Source organism: Nasonia vitripennis, chromosome 3, assembly GCF_009193385.2.
Source record: "Nasonia vitripennis strain AsymCx chromosome 3, Nvit_psr_1.1, whole genome shotgun sequence".
Taxonomy (NCBI): Eukaryota; Metazoa; Arthropoda; class Insecta; order Hymenoptera; family Pteromalidae; genus Nasonia; species Nasonia vitripennis.
Genome location: NC_045759.1, coordinates 12,162,756 through 12,175,618, shown reverse-complemented (window position 1 = coordinate 12,175,618; position 12,863 = coordinate 12,162,756). Strand labels below are relative to the sequence as shown.

General features: G+C 34.2%; 3 protein-coding genes across 7 annotated transcripts; 1 reads left to right on the top strand and 2 right to left on the bottom strand.

The window, feature by feature from the left end:
* Positions 1–1,252: 1,252 nt before the first annotated feature.
* LOC100680379 lies at positions 1,253–2,568 on the bottom strand. Its single transcript, XM_008212489.2, has 6 exons — positions 2,557–2,568; positions 2,089–2,148; positions 1,851–1,889; positions 1,720–1,770; positions 1,556–1,639; positions 1,253–1,464 (listed from the first exon to the last, which is right to left on the bottom strand). The coding sequence occupies exons 1-6, from the start codon at positions 2,566–2,568 to the stop codon at positions 1,369–1,371; spliced, it is 342 nt and encodes a 113-aa protein (XP_008210711.1). The 3' UTR covers positions 1,253–1,368.
* Positions 2,569–4,111: 1,543 nt separating this feature from the next.
* On the top strand, positions 4,112–9,502 carry LOC100679499. Of its 5 annotated transcripts, none has more exons than XM_016981405.2 (8): positions 4,112–4,736; positions 4,829–5,143; positions 5,217–5,328; positions 5,570–5,742; positions 6,929–6,936; positions 7,011–7,182; positions 7,243–7,361; positions 8,871–9,502. In XM_016981405.2, exons 6-8 carry the CDS (start codon positions 7,118–7,120, stop codon positions 9,344–9,346), a joined length of 660 nt encoding a protein of 219 aa, XP_016836894.2. In that variant the 5' UTR covers positions 4,112–4,736; positions 4,829–5,143; positions 5,217–5,328; positions 5,570–5,742; positions 6,929–6,936; positions 7,011–7,117; the 3' UTR covers positions 9,347–9,502. The 5 variants fall into 5 exon arrangements, with proteins under 5 accessions (XP_016836894.2, XP_016836893.2, XP_016836896.2 ...); XM_016981404.2 differs by having other exon boundaries at positions 6,925–6,936; XM_016981407.2 differs by having other exon boundaries at positions 6,829–6,936; positions 7,011–7,136; positions 7,212–7,361.
* Positions 9,503–9,726: 224 nt separating this feature from the next.
* LOC116416780 lies at positions 9,727–11,720 on the bottom strand. The gene is made up of 4 exons (XM_031926381.2): positions 11,274–11,720; positions 10,830–11,178; positions 10,400–10,749; positions 9,727–10,316 (listed from the first exon to the last, which is right to left on the bottom strand). Exons 2-4 carry the CDS (start codon positions 11,168–11,170, stop codon positions 9,787–9,789), a joined length of 1,221 nt encoding a protein of 406 aa, XP_031782241.1. The 5' UTR covers positions 11,171–11,178; positions 11,274–11,720; the 3' UTR covers positions 9,727–9,786.
* Between the last annotated feature and the right edge of the window lie 1,143 nt (positions 11,721–12,863).

Here is a 12,863-nt window from a genome sequence, read left to right as displayed (position 1 = left end):
CGAAACTCCCATATCTATCTACCCCCGACGATGATCGAGGCACGTCGCATCCAATCTGCAAACATACCTATACCTGGATGTACCGACATCTCATCTCTAGCCGTGCGCTCGAATAACCAAGGAAGAAGGATGAGAGAACAGAGATATCGCATACACACATACACGTGCATATTTACACAGCGTGAGAGAATGCTCGCGCCGACCTTCGCGGAAAATCGGGTGAGAACGAACGTGCGGCGGCGGCGGCGCGATCGGCAATTCGCGACAAAAGTATTTATGCGCGCGGACCCTTTGTCGCCGCGGCTTTTGTCATCGGGTTTGTCAAGTCAAAACAAGGCAACACGACGATCGTGATGCGGGACTTTTTGTAATCGAGGGATGTGCAGCCGAGGAATTAGCCGATGCCGATTCCCACGGGATACGCTCCTATACAATATAGATGATGCTTGGATTTATGAATTTGCCGCTCTTTATCGTGCTACTTTTATATACTGCGCAAGCGATCATGCTCATTTCTATTTTTTTAAAGGCAGCTTATAAAGCTTGAGAAATTATCACATAAATATAGATGTTGGAAAATTGCGCAGATTGAAAGAAACATTGAGACCGTGAAGCAAAGAGCGCGCGCGAACGTCATTATTAAACGTCAACCCGACGCGCGAGCGTCACGTGAATCTGATCTCGACGCGCCGAGAGCCGTGTTCGAGCAGAGAATTATTCAAGATTTCGCATTTCCTGAAAGAATGATTGATCCGCGGCCAACACGTAATATTCGAGTCAGACGGAGAGGCGACCGCCCGAGAAGACTAAGATCCAGTCCGTCATAAATGCGTTGCGCCATCGAGGCAGATCGCCGTTACGAATTTTCCCGCTGTAGAAGTTATTAGCTGCGATGCTTCAGGGTTTCGCTATCGGCTAATCGAATTACGCGTCGCGCCTGGACCGAGATTTTTCTTAGAATTCACTATGATATACATGCTCGTGTAATTACGCCAGAGATTATTGGCGCGTGATGCAATGCAACTATATATGGGGTACATGGATGAGCTGCTTCCGATTATGTGTGGTTCATGTACGCGCGACTCGTGAAGCCTTATTGAAGCGCGACCCGCTTTTTTGCGTTAGGTCTTCTGAAGGAGATTTTTATAGATCGAAGAGTAGACCTTTCATTTTGCGGAGTTTTTTAAACTAACTATTGAATGGATAAGTCATAAATTCATAAATAAAGGACCCAAGAAAAATAAGACGTAAATTACTGGAGAATTGCTACTATATTTTATAATAAGATACAGCAATCACAGTACAATATATCAAATCAAAATAGACATTGAACTCCATACATTTTTAATTCGCCAATTCTTCTAATCGCTATTCATCGTCGGCGAGCTTCATGAGTTTGTCTACTACGACTTTCATCGTATCTAGATTCTGAGGACCTTTACACAAATAATTAGCCAAGATGATCTGAAACATAAAACAAAAAAAACCGTAAGACATTTCATTCCGAACAGAACACGCTTATTGCTACACTAGTGAAAGAGATTATTATTCTCACCCTGCAAGTACTCTTCTTCTTATCCTTAATGTTTCCTTCTTCTCTTTTGCAGAATTCCTCGTGATTTTCGCAAGTTATATGTTTCTAAAATTTCAATGGCGATTAATATTGTTTTTAAATAAACTTCTAGTACATCCTGCCAATGTAAATTATTTCTGTGTTACCTCAACGATTCCCTTATCGACCGCATCTTTGAAATTGTTCAGCTGTTCGTCCTGTAAATAGCACATCATAAAATACTTATTTGCTTAAAACCTATATATTTGATTTTATATCGAATAATCACTTTACATACTGTTAGATTTTCTTCTTCAGATGACGGTCCACTGATTTGCTGTACGCAGATAAATTTATATTTTAATACTTTAAAAAAGAACGTCCTTTGAAAAATCTATTTACTTTATGCTCACTTTTTATGAGAAAACGGCATACGTTCAGTACAAAATGAAAATTTGGCTTTATAGATAACCCAATAAAATACTTTTTGCCGGCGTACTCTTGTTTTAAAAATAATTTGTTAACCTTGTACTTACTTCATCAGCTTTAACGAGAGAAATAAAGACTAAAGACAGGCATGCAAAGAAATAAAGACTCTAGTGTGGGACATCTTGAAGTGCAGCATTCGTTAAGTTCCTATAGTACTACAACAATTGAATTTCTGAAGACTCAGTAGCTCTACTTCGTTTTGGACTCTTTTTATACAACCGTAATATAGATGGCAATATCATTTTTTTTTACTCCGGAATCGTGCAGTCACGAGCTTGCTGATAAGAGCATAAAACGAAAGTAAACTAAACGATTTATTTCTTCAAAGCAAAAAACTAACAAATTTAAAAATATTTAGCTATAATTTACAATTTTGTCTCCAAATTTCAAAAGATGAAAGAAAAACGCTGCCAAGTCCTTGGCACTTAGCTTCCTTCTCATTTGCTTTTTATTAGGCACGATCGCGGTATGAAAGTGCCTTATAGTACGAAAAATGCGTGAGATGCGTTATTTACCTTCTTTACCATATCGACGGTCGAGAAAGAGAAGCAGTTAGTCCAGAAAGCGCTTCAAAAAGCAGCTATACCAGAAAGCACTTCAAAAAGCAGCTAGTCAAGAAAGCGCGTCGGAAAGCAGTACTCCAAAAAGCGCTTTAAAAAGCAGCTAGTTGAGAAAACGTGTCGGAAAGCAGCTACTCGATAAGGACTTTTGGAAAACCATATTCATCTTTCAAGGAGCAAAAACCAGATATTTCGGAGCTAGCTTGAAAAGCAGTCATCTCGGTGCACAAGTTAATAACCAGCAATCCAAGACTCCTCAAAAGTATTCAATTTATCAGGAATTGATAGCGTTCTAGAATTTATCACGTTTTTATGCCCTATATATTTCATGCGAATTTTATAAAATGAAGAGAATATAACAAATTGAATAAATTATAGGTATATTAAATAAATAAAATAACTTGTAAAAATGAGGGATTTACTCACCGTGGGAAGGTGGAAAATCAGTACGTTACATTATTCCATAGTTCACATACTATAGCGTAGATTTATTATCTGTTACAAAATTAATATTTCTTCCTCCTAGAGGAAGCTTTGTAATAGTAAAATTTTGAGTTTCGTCAAAACTTGTAGAAAATACTTTTTGGTATGTTAGAAGTTCAAATCAAGTGTTTTTAGAAAATGTTCGTATGTGTGTGTGTGTGTGTGTGTGTGTGTGTGTGTGGATGTGTGTGTGTATGCCCATTATCCATTATATAAAAATCCTATTCGAGAATCTCGAACTCGATCTCGATCTCGAAACAAATGAGTAGAGTAAGTCGCGCCGAGAAAACATCGCGAATGTATATAAACAAACTGATAGCTGAATTCAAATGCGCTTATGGGGGTAGAATGAACGCATAGGCTCATTTCAGACCGATTGTTTGCTCTGATGTTCAGACCTATTTATATATGTATACACTGAGATTAGATCAGGCGCGAAATGGCGCCAACGTTCTGAATTTTGATCATTATCAAGTGGCGCGGCAGCGCCACGAAGGCGAGTTTGAGAAGCAGACGAAGCCGTGGCGCCCGTGACACTATTTACTTCTATATTGGTGTTCGGATTTTTCATGATACAGAAAAAAATGCTTATTGTTACTGTTCGTAAGATTTTTTGGCTTATTAGTATGTTTTCTGAGCTAAACTATGATTAACAACAAAAATATTAGTGAAAAGGCTGCTTATTTTTATAATATGTGAGTGTATAATCCACAAATGCTAAAATTACGTATTTCTTCTTCAGCCCGAAATGTGAAAGGACCGTTAAGTTAGCCGCAAGAAGTGTTAGGACCGCGAAGTTGGCCGCAAAGCTATATACAGATGAGAATTGCTTTCTCAAGAAAATATAATAATATATTACGATATTTTGAATTAAGAGGTTGCCAGTGCATACGCTGCGTTCCAGAGCTGTAACAGTAACTAGCTTGCCAGGGTAGTCGTTGACAAGGTCTAGGTGGCGCGGTCCGTGGTTTTTTGTGTCTTGGTGTAAAAATCATTGAAGGGCGGCGTCTAGGTGTACAGGATGGCCAATGACAAGGTCTGGGTAGGGGAGATTCCACATGATTGTACTTCCCTACCCCTTACCCTGTAGCCGTACCGCGTCCGACTTTGTCATCGAGTTTTCATCTACATGATTCTGTGGTCATTGGAGAATTCGATCTGTGAACGTGAGAAGCGCATCTATGTAATGTTTGTATTCATATGCCTTGCTCCAGTTCGTTTTGTCGACATCGTTCGTCGTCGTTTCCGTTTTTCTATTTTGCTGTTCAGCTCCGAAATGACTTTGGCGTAGTTAAAAAGCAAATTTCTAAAAACATATAGTTGCTCAACAGCAAAACAGAAAAACGGAAACGACGACGAACGATGTCGACAAAACGAACTGGAGCAAGGAATATGGGATACCCTGGATACCGCTGGATACCGCTGGATACCCTGGGATAAAAGAAAGACAAAACTCGATACAGGTATTGAAGAGGTCAACGACATAACCTACACCAGGGACAAATGGGATGAGACTCTGGCCAAGAAGAGAGAGAGAGAGCTCTACAAGTCCTTCATTGATGATCTTATTGTCATTCCTGGAGAGTCGAACCTGGAGACTGGTAGAGTGGATGTGACCACTGATGATCATTCGTTGAATCTCGATCAAAACAGTAAGTGGCAGACGTTCTTCAAGGACAACAAGGTACTGCTGCAGATCGATAAGGATGTCAGGAGGCTGTGCCCTGATATATCTTTCTTTCAGCTGGGCTGTGAGTATCCTTGTAAAGCCATTATGCACAGCAATGGTTAGAAGAGACTGCATCAGAGAGTTCATCACACTGTGTTGAAGAGTGCGAGTGTGGAGGAAGGGTCTGTGAGTTACCAAGATCGCTGTTTCCGCAAGAAAGGCTGCAGGGGATTACATACCACTGGAGGTTGGCAAGGCCCACTGGGAAGTATTAGAAAGAATGGGAGATTCTGCTTTACGAATCTCATGGAGATCAGAGATTTCTTCATCAAGTCCCTGGATAAAGCCACGTTTGGGATCAATGCCATGATAAGCAAACTCGATACACAGGTATTGAAGAGAATATAAATTTTGTTATTAAACAATAAGTAGATTGATAATAATTGATTTCTTTTTATTTTAGGTGGAGATTCCAAGCAGCAAAGTACTAGAATGCCATGGTCATTATTATGCCAAATTCTGAAGTGTATATCTGTAACATCTACATTAACGTTTATGCTTGCGTCTGTCTTTATGTAATTTAATATCAACATAATGTTAATGATGTACTTTTATATTACTTTAACTTCATTATACAATATTTCAAAACAGTTTCACTTGATTTGATAGAATGTATGTACTAATCAAGAGAATCAATACTGTTTCAACATAATAAACTAGAATAAAATAGTGTACAAGGCAAATCATTTTTTAGTTAACTAACAATTCATTTAAAACTTATTCAATTGACTTAAATTAAAAAATGAATTTTTACAGGCTCTAGTGTGACTATTTTACTTACTAAACTGCCATGGAAAGAAGAGATATGTTTTCGACTATTCTCATCGACAAAGTAGGTTCAACTTATATGCTGTTGTTATTGTTGGAAATAGTGTACCCACAGGAGATAGATCAACATCCAGTATGAAGCTTCGAGCAGCAATCATCAGGTACGTTCCACTGTTATGCAAATCTTCAATATGCACTTATACATGTCAGCTCGAGCAATCTGAATATATACTTTTACATATAGTGTAGTAATAAATGACAAAGTGTAATTTTATTTTTTATTTATTTAATGCATATATCGTGGAAAATTAAACATACAAAACTCAGTAAAATGAGAAAGAACATAAAGCTACATAAAAATATAATTGAAGTTTTTTTATAGTAACTCGCTAATCTTTTTCCAAACGTCTCTGCTTGAGATGCAAGCAGAATGCCACTCTGCCATAATTTCTGTATCCGTAATAACATGGGGAACAGGTGCTCTTAATTTTCTGACAGAAACCATAAAAGCTCTGTAGGGAATGTTTATGACATTCAGTTTTGGCGACCATAAACTGCGATAAAGATGTGTTTGTAATAAACCCCATTTATTTAGAGATGCATTGTTTGTGATCTGGTTGTTATCTTCAATCGTTCCCAGTATAGCACATTCTTCACCTCCTATTATTGATTTCTCTGCTATGAGCTTTTTCAGAATGCTTCTATAATTTACTTTTTTATCATAAATTCTGAAGACTCCTTGATTATTTTTTGAAAACCAGAGACAGTATTTTTCAGAATATTTGTTACCCATGTCTATCTCGACATTTCGAAAAGCAACTGGAATGAAGCGGCGACTATCGATGTTTCTCATAATATATCTCAAATGAAAACTCATTTTTTCATTGAGTCTCTCTTCAGTGAAAGGTCGCGAAGAAAGAATACTTTTCATAACTAAATGGTTGTACATTTTAAGGAGGAACAATTCTAATTTTGAAAGAGAATTTTCGCTGCCGATTTTCCAAGATGCTTGAGTGCAAGAATTTTGATGCTCTTTTGTTTCGACGTAATAGTAACGTCGTGTGTTTAAATATACTCTATACAGAAATGATTATACTATATACCGGAAAGGCAGCCATAATTAACTTAACTACCGCATTTTGTCATTTTGAATTTCAAAACTAAAATATTTCAAATTTTTGCTTCATAAATTCATATAAGTTTAGTCATTACAATAAATACAAATAATAATGTTCGTTTAATTTCAGGTTAGAATTTATAACAATTCTGCAGCTAATTTTTCCATTAATAGAAAAATGTTAATCTAAGTATTTCAATCGTTCATTGGTGTACCATTGCTTCAGCTAGCGATGCGGGTAAGTTTACTTGAAATAGAAACATATGCTACTCATTAATGGACCAACATAATCACCGTTGATTATTTTTGCAGCATATGACTAAAAGGCCTGAAGTCATAGAGAATATTATTTCATCCTCTCCTGGACTGAGCGAAGATGCCGTAGCGATAGCAATATTACATGATTGTTCACTTCAACAATGCTGAAACCATTAGAAAGTAGGATATTCATAACAAGTTTCAAATTTTTGCTCAGAAAATCCAGGTATATAACATTTATCATCAAAATTTTAGAATTGCCAAGTTACACCCTTCTTTTCTGGAGACAGCACAGCACATCGCTTCAGCAGTTCACGACGAAGCTCACAACTTTGCAGCTTCAACAAACTCCCACAACAACTCAGCCGGAGACTCTTCCCAATCCTCGGACTCACCCCAGCCACGGTATGTCATAAAAATCTTACTGAATATGTCTGTCAGTATATACAACACCACCATTTATTTTAAACTCATAATATGATTATGGTATTATATAAAACCTTTATTTTCAAGCTTTTCAATAATACATGTAAATAATTTATTAAGTGTTAATCTTTTCTTGAAATTCAGCAATGTAAGATAATATTTCCCTAGTACATTTATATTTCAATTCTGCAGGTAATTTATCAAATCCAATTTTAATTAATTTCATAAAATTGTCAATAGACTTCTGATTGAGGCTACTAACAGGTTCTTTTGACGTCAAATCATCTATAGATTTCGCTATTTTTGCATTTTGGTCGAGCAATTTCTCAACTGCATCAATGTCAGTTGCATTCCTTTTTTTTCCATATTTTGTACTATTTGATGAATTTGTGTTTGGAGTCACAAGCGGCACATCCTTAAAATTATCACTGCTAAATTGAGGTTCATGCTCTAAGTATGGCTGTAACCATAACATTCCATCGTACAATTCCCAAGAAACTTGTTTTGTATTTGCTGATCCAGAAGCATAAGGAGTTTTGGCTTTTTTCAATTCATCTTTAAATTTTCTGACCAAGTATTGCCATCGTTTCTCAATTTCTTGCTCTAATATATATATATATATATATATTATTTAGTTTTAAAATCAATTATTAATAATAACTTCATTATTTCTGTTAAACTTTACCATTCATATTGACACTATAAATTTTGTAAATTGTTTCTGAAATAGTAGTAAGACATTTTTGCCTTTCATCTCTGAATTGGGAATGGTATGATTCTGTAGATTTATCGTAGAAAAATTTATGTTCCCTTATCATTTCTATGATTATCTCATCAAGAGAAATTATAAACTCAGTATCTTCTGAGTTTTCTTCAGTATCTTCATACTCGCATGAGTTGATATTATCATAATCGTCATTGTCTGTCATTTTTCTGAAAAAATATGCAAATATGCAATGATAATAACTTAAGAATACAACTGTGCAGACTTATAATCTGAACAGTTAAGCTGTCTCCCTAATTTTATTATGTCGAGATTATGGCGCGAAACGCGCGCTGTTCAAACTCTAGTATTATAAAAGCTCCATAACCTATATTTTCACTCATACATACATAGTATCAATAACTTATTTATATCAGCGTTGTTTTGTAAACCAGTAGTAAATAAAATGGCTGAGAATAATACAGATGAGTTAATTAGTAGAAAAATAAGTATTTTGGTTGAACGTAAAAGATGTTTATATGATAAAAAGGACAGATTTTACTATATTCCAAAAGCTAGAGAAAACGCTTTCAAGGCTATTGCTGCAGAAATTAATTCTGAGTTTAATAAACGATTTGATTGTAAGAAATTATTTTAATTTAGATTTACTTAAATGTTCTGATAATTTAAAAAGCGTATAACAATGAAATATATAAAGTGCTCATTAATTTGTTTATAACCTATAAAGTTACAAATATAAATCTTATATTATTTTCTTGTTACAGGGAAAAGTATAAAGACACGTTGGGAAAACATTAGGAAATACTTTGCTAAAAAAATTCATTCACAATTAGGACACTTCTTATCTAAGGAGTTACACTACCTCATTCCTCATTTAAAAAGTAGTCCACCAGTAGCACCAAAGAAAAGACCAGTAGTAACAAATGAAAGACCAGTTAAGACAGTGAATGATGTATTCCATGAAGAGGATGAAGAAACTTTGACACTTGATGATGTTATGAACACGACAAAAAACATCAAGGAAGCTTCAACTTCAACAATGAATTCAACAAGTACTGTACAGTTTCAAACAGAAAATCAGAAGCAGGAACGTATTAAGAAAGTACAAGAGCAGCAGTTCTCTAAGAAGATTATCCCACCAAAAGATATAAATTATATTAAAAATGCAGACAAATTAAACATGTTGGAAAAAAAAGTATGCAAGTTGCTGAGAAAGCCATGGAAGGGATTCAAGGTTTGATTTCCACAACCACTAATAATCAACAATATGATGATTATTTAATTAGTGTACGTCAAAGTCTTATGTATATTCCAGAGAGGAATTTATTACAATGCACAAATGGAATTTTAACTATTATTGACAGTTACATTTCTAAATAAACATGATTTGATAATTTTCCACTCGTTTTATTTTAACATTAGTTTGATTTTATAATTTTCAATAATATGAGTTTTATTAATAAATGTTCAAGATTCAAGAAGTTCTTACAATGATTTTCTTTTATTTTATTTTATTTGTATTATTTAAGGTATTGATTTAATTATTTCTTAAAATCTCTATTGAATTATCAAAATATAAACGGTATATTTTTATAAATTGAATAAAAATCTTTAATTAATCTCTTCATAATTTTTTTATAACATTACTTTATTATTATACAATATGTATACAATATCTTTTCAAATATAATTTCGTTGCCAAGGAACTGTACCTTCGTTGCAGAAATATTCTGCTAAATTGTGTCTAATTAAGACTGGATTACTTCTGTTGTTTCTAGCATTTTGTACTTCTGGTTGTCTGACCTCGCCACCATTGTTACTATGTTGATTTTGTCTATTACTTGTCATGAGAAAGTTATGTAAACATAAGCATGCACTTATGATATATCTACTAGTGATTAGATTGAAACGTAAAGCATTGTTTAATAATTGCCATTTTGAACACAATATTCCAAATGCACACTCTATTGTAAATCTTGCACGACTAAGCCTGTAATTAAATATTTTTTCTCTTTCAGTGCGCAATAATTTTCTATTATATGGTTTCATTAAATTCTTTCCAAGTCCAAATATTTCATCAGAGATAAATACAAATGGTGAAAATCTATCACTACTTGGTAACTGTGTTGGTGCAGGTATATGTAACTCATCATTTGAGAGTTTTTCATTAAAACTGCAATCACTGAAAACGCTGGCATCACTGAATGAACCTAAAAATTTAAGAGATTATTTCATTATTGTACTATTCATTATATCACTTTTATAACTTTATTTTAAAATGAATTAATCTTACCACCATCACCTACTGAAAACCAAATGAATCTACAGTGAGCATCACTTATAGCCATGAGTACTATGCTATGAAACCTTTTATAATTAAAAAAGACGCTACCACCGTGATCTGGTTTCCTGATCCTCATGTGTTTACCATCGAGTGCTCCAATGCAGTTAGGAAATTGCCATTTTTCTTCAAAGTCTTTTGCGATGGACAACCATCCCTCTGTGTTAGGACGTTTTACATACATTGGTGTGAGCACGGTAGCAATGATCTTGCATGTTTCTGCAATAATCTTATAATATGTCGACATCCCTACTCTATAATACAAAGAGTTGAGCGTGATACTTCCTCCATGTCCCAAATAACTGCAAATATAAATACATAAATATGGAATACTTGTACATAACTATCAATTGATTAATTTATTTTTGTATATAATATTTACTGTATAGTCATCGCCAGTCGAATGCATGATGGAATAGGTGATCTTATGACATGTCGCTTCTCTAATCTACATCTAACTAAGTCATATAGTTTTTCAAAATTATCTACTGTCATTTTGAATTGCAATTCAAACACTTCATGATCTCTTAGTTGGAAATTCTGACATACCATTGCGTATGCTCCCACAGCATTTCTTAGTTCTGATAAAAGATGCGGCTTGACCCACCATCTTCTTAATTTTTTCTGCATTTTTCTGATTAACTTTGCATGCATTAATGAACTTAGAGCAATATGCTGCAGTTTTAAAATCTTAACAGCTTTCTGTAAATTTTCTTCGTCCATGTTCACTCCTGTAAACAATGGATAGAAAAGTATAATTAAATAATTTATCAGACTATTTATTTATTAGCACTTTTATTAATGGTAATTAAATATTCCAAATTACTGTTGAGCAACTATATGTTTTTAGAAATTTGCTGTTTAACTACGCCAAAGTCATTTCGGAGCTGAACAGAAAAACACAGAAAAACGGAAACGATGACGAACGATGTCAACAAAACGAATCGGAGCTAGCAACACGAATACAAACATTACATAGATGCGCTTCTCACGTTCACAGATCGAATTCTCCAATGACCACAGAATCATGTAGATGAAAACTCGATGACAAAGTCGGACGCGGTACGGCTACAGGGTAAGGGGTAGGGAAGTACAATCATGTGGAATCTCCCTAGTTTGCACCGTCGTTTTTGGTGTCTAGGTGTAGAAATAATTCGAGGGTGATGTATATTAGAACAATCAGTAATTTCATCTTAGTAATAAAAATGTTACAAAAAAGCTGTGGTCGAATGGTGCTAAAGATGCTTATATTTTATTTTTACGACTTTGAATATGAAATATCTAAACAATTTTAAAAAAAGGATTGAAATCTCTAAAAAAATTAACTCTTAAAAAAATAAAAGGTTAGGCGAGTTTGATATATTCCGCAACAAAATTACAGATAGAAAAGAACTGAGATCAATCGAACAAAGTCAAGTTTATTATATTTAATCGTAATGAAGCAAAGAACAACTCTCAAGATAATTACTACGTATCTTGCCATGTCCGTATCATTTTGTTTATTGGTGAACAACTAAATTTTCTTTTTATATACATTAGAACGTCATACAAACACTATACGTACAATGATAAATATAATAAACTTGACTTTGTTCGATTGATCTCAGTTCTTTTCAATCTGTAATTTTGTTGCGGAATATATCAAACTCGCCTAACCTTTTACTTTTTTAAGAGTTAATTTTTTTAGAGATTTTCTATTTTCTGTAGATTTTGTAAACAGTTTTATTTTTCTTTATTTAATTATTAAATAACTATTACAAAATATATTTTTTCATAAAAAATCAGATCAAATATGGTTAGAACAGGGAAGGTTGATCGGGACAAGCGCTATATAAAAGACCATAATCCAAATTCGAGACATTGGCGCGCTTGCTCGCCTAATCATACCCTAGTATACCATAATATTTCTGGAACTACTTAGTCAATATCAATAAAATTTGACACGCATATATATTTTTAGATTCTGAATTCGGGTAAAATAGTTATTTTTTATTTTCTCAACTGTTTTTTTATGGCCATTTTTCGATTTTCGAGAAACACTATTTTGCGTTTTTTTTTCAATCATCCCATTGTTACAAACAATTCAGCTATAATGCATTTAAATAGAGAATAAAATTACCTCCTTTTTCTTGTTTGGTGCTCGGGATCGACCGCTTTATTCTGCAGATAAAATGGAAAAGGTGATTTATTTTCTAAATTCATATCTCTGAAACTAAACATCATAACCTCGCGAAAAAAATTATGTCGATGGGTCACGTGTCAAACTATATCTCATTAAAATTTCAAGTGATTTGATTACTTATTTTTTCAGTAATAAATCGAAAATTGAAAAAAAATGAGTTTTTTTGTGCCTCGATTACGGACGCAAAAAGCATTGCACTTGAGATTTCGGGAGAAAGTATATATTTTATGTGTT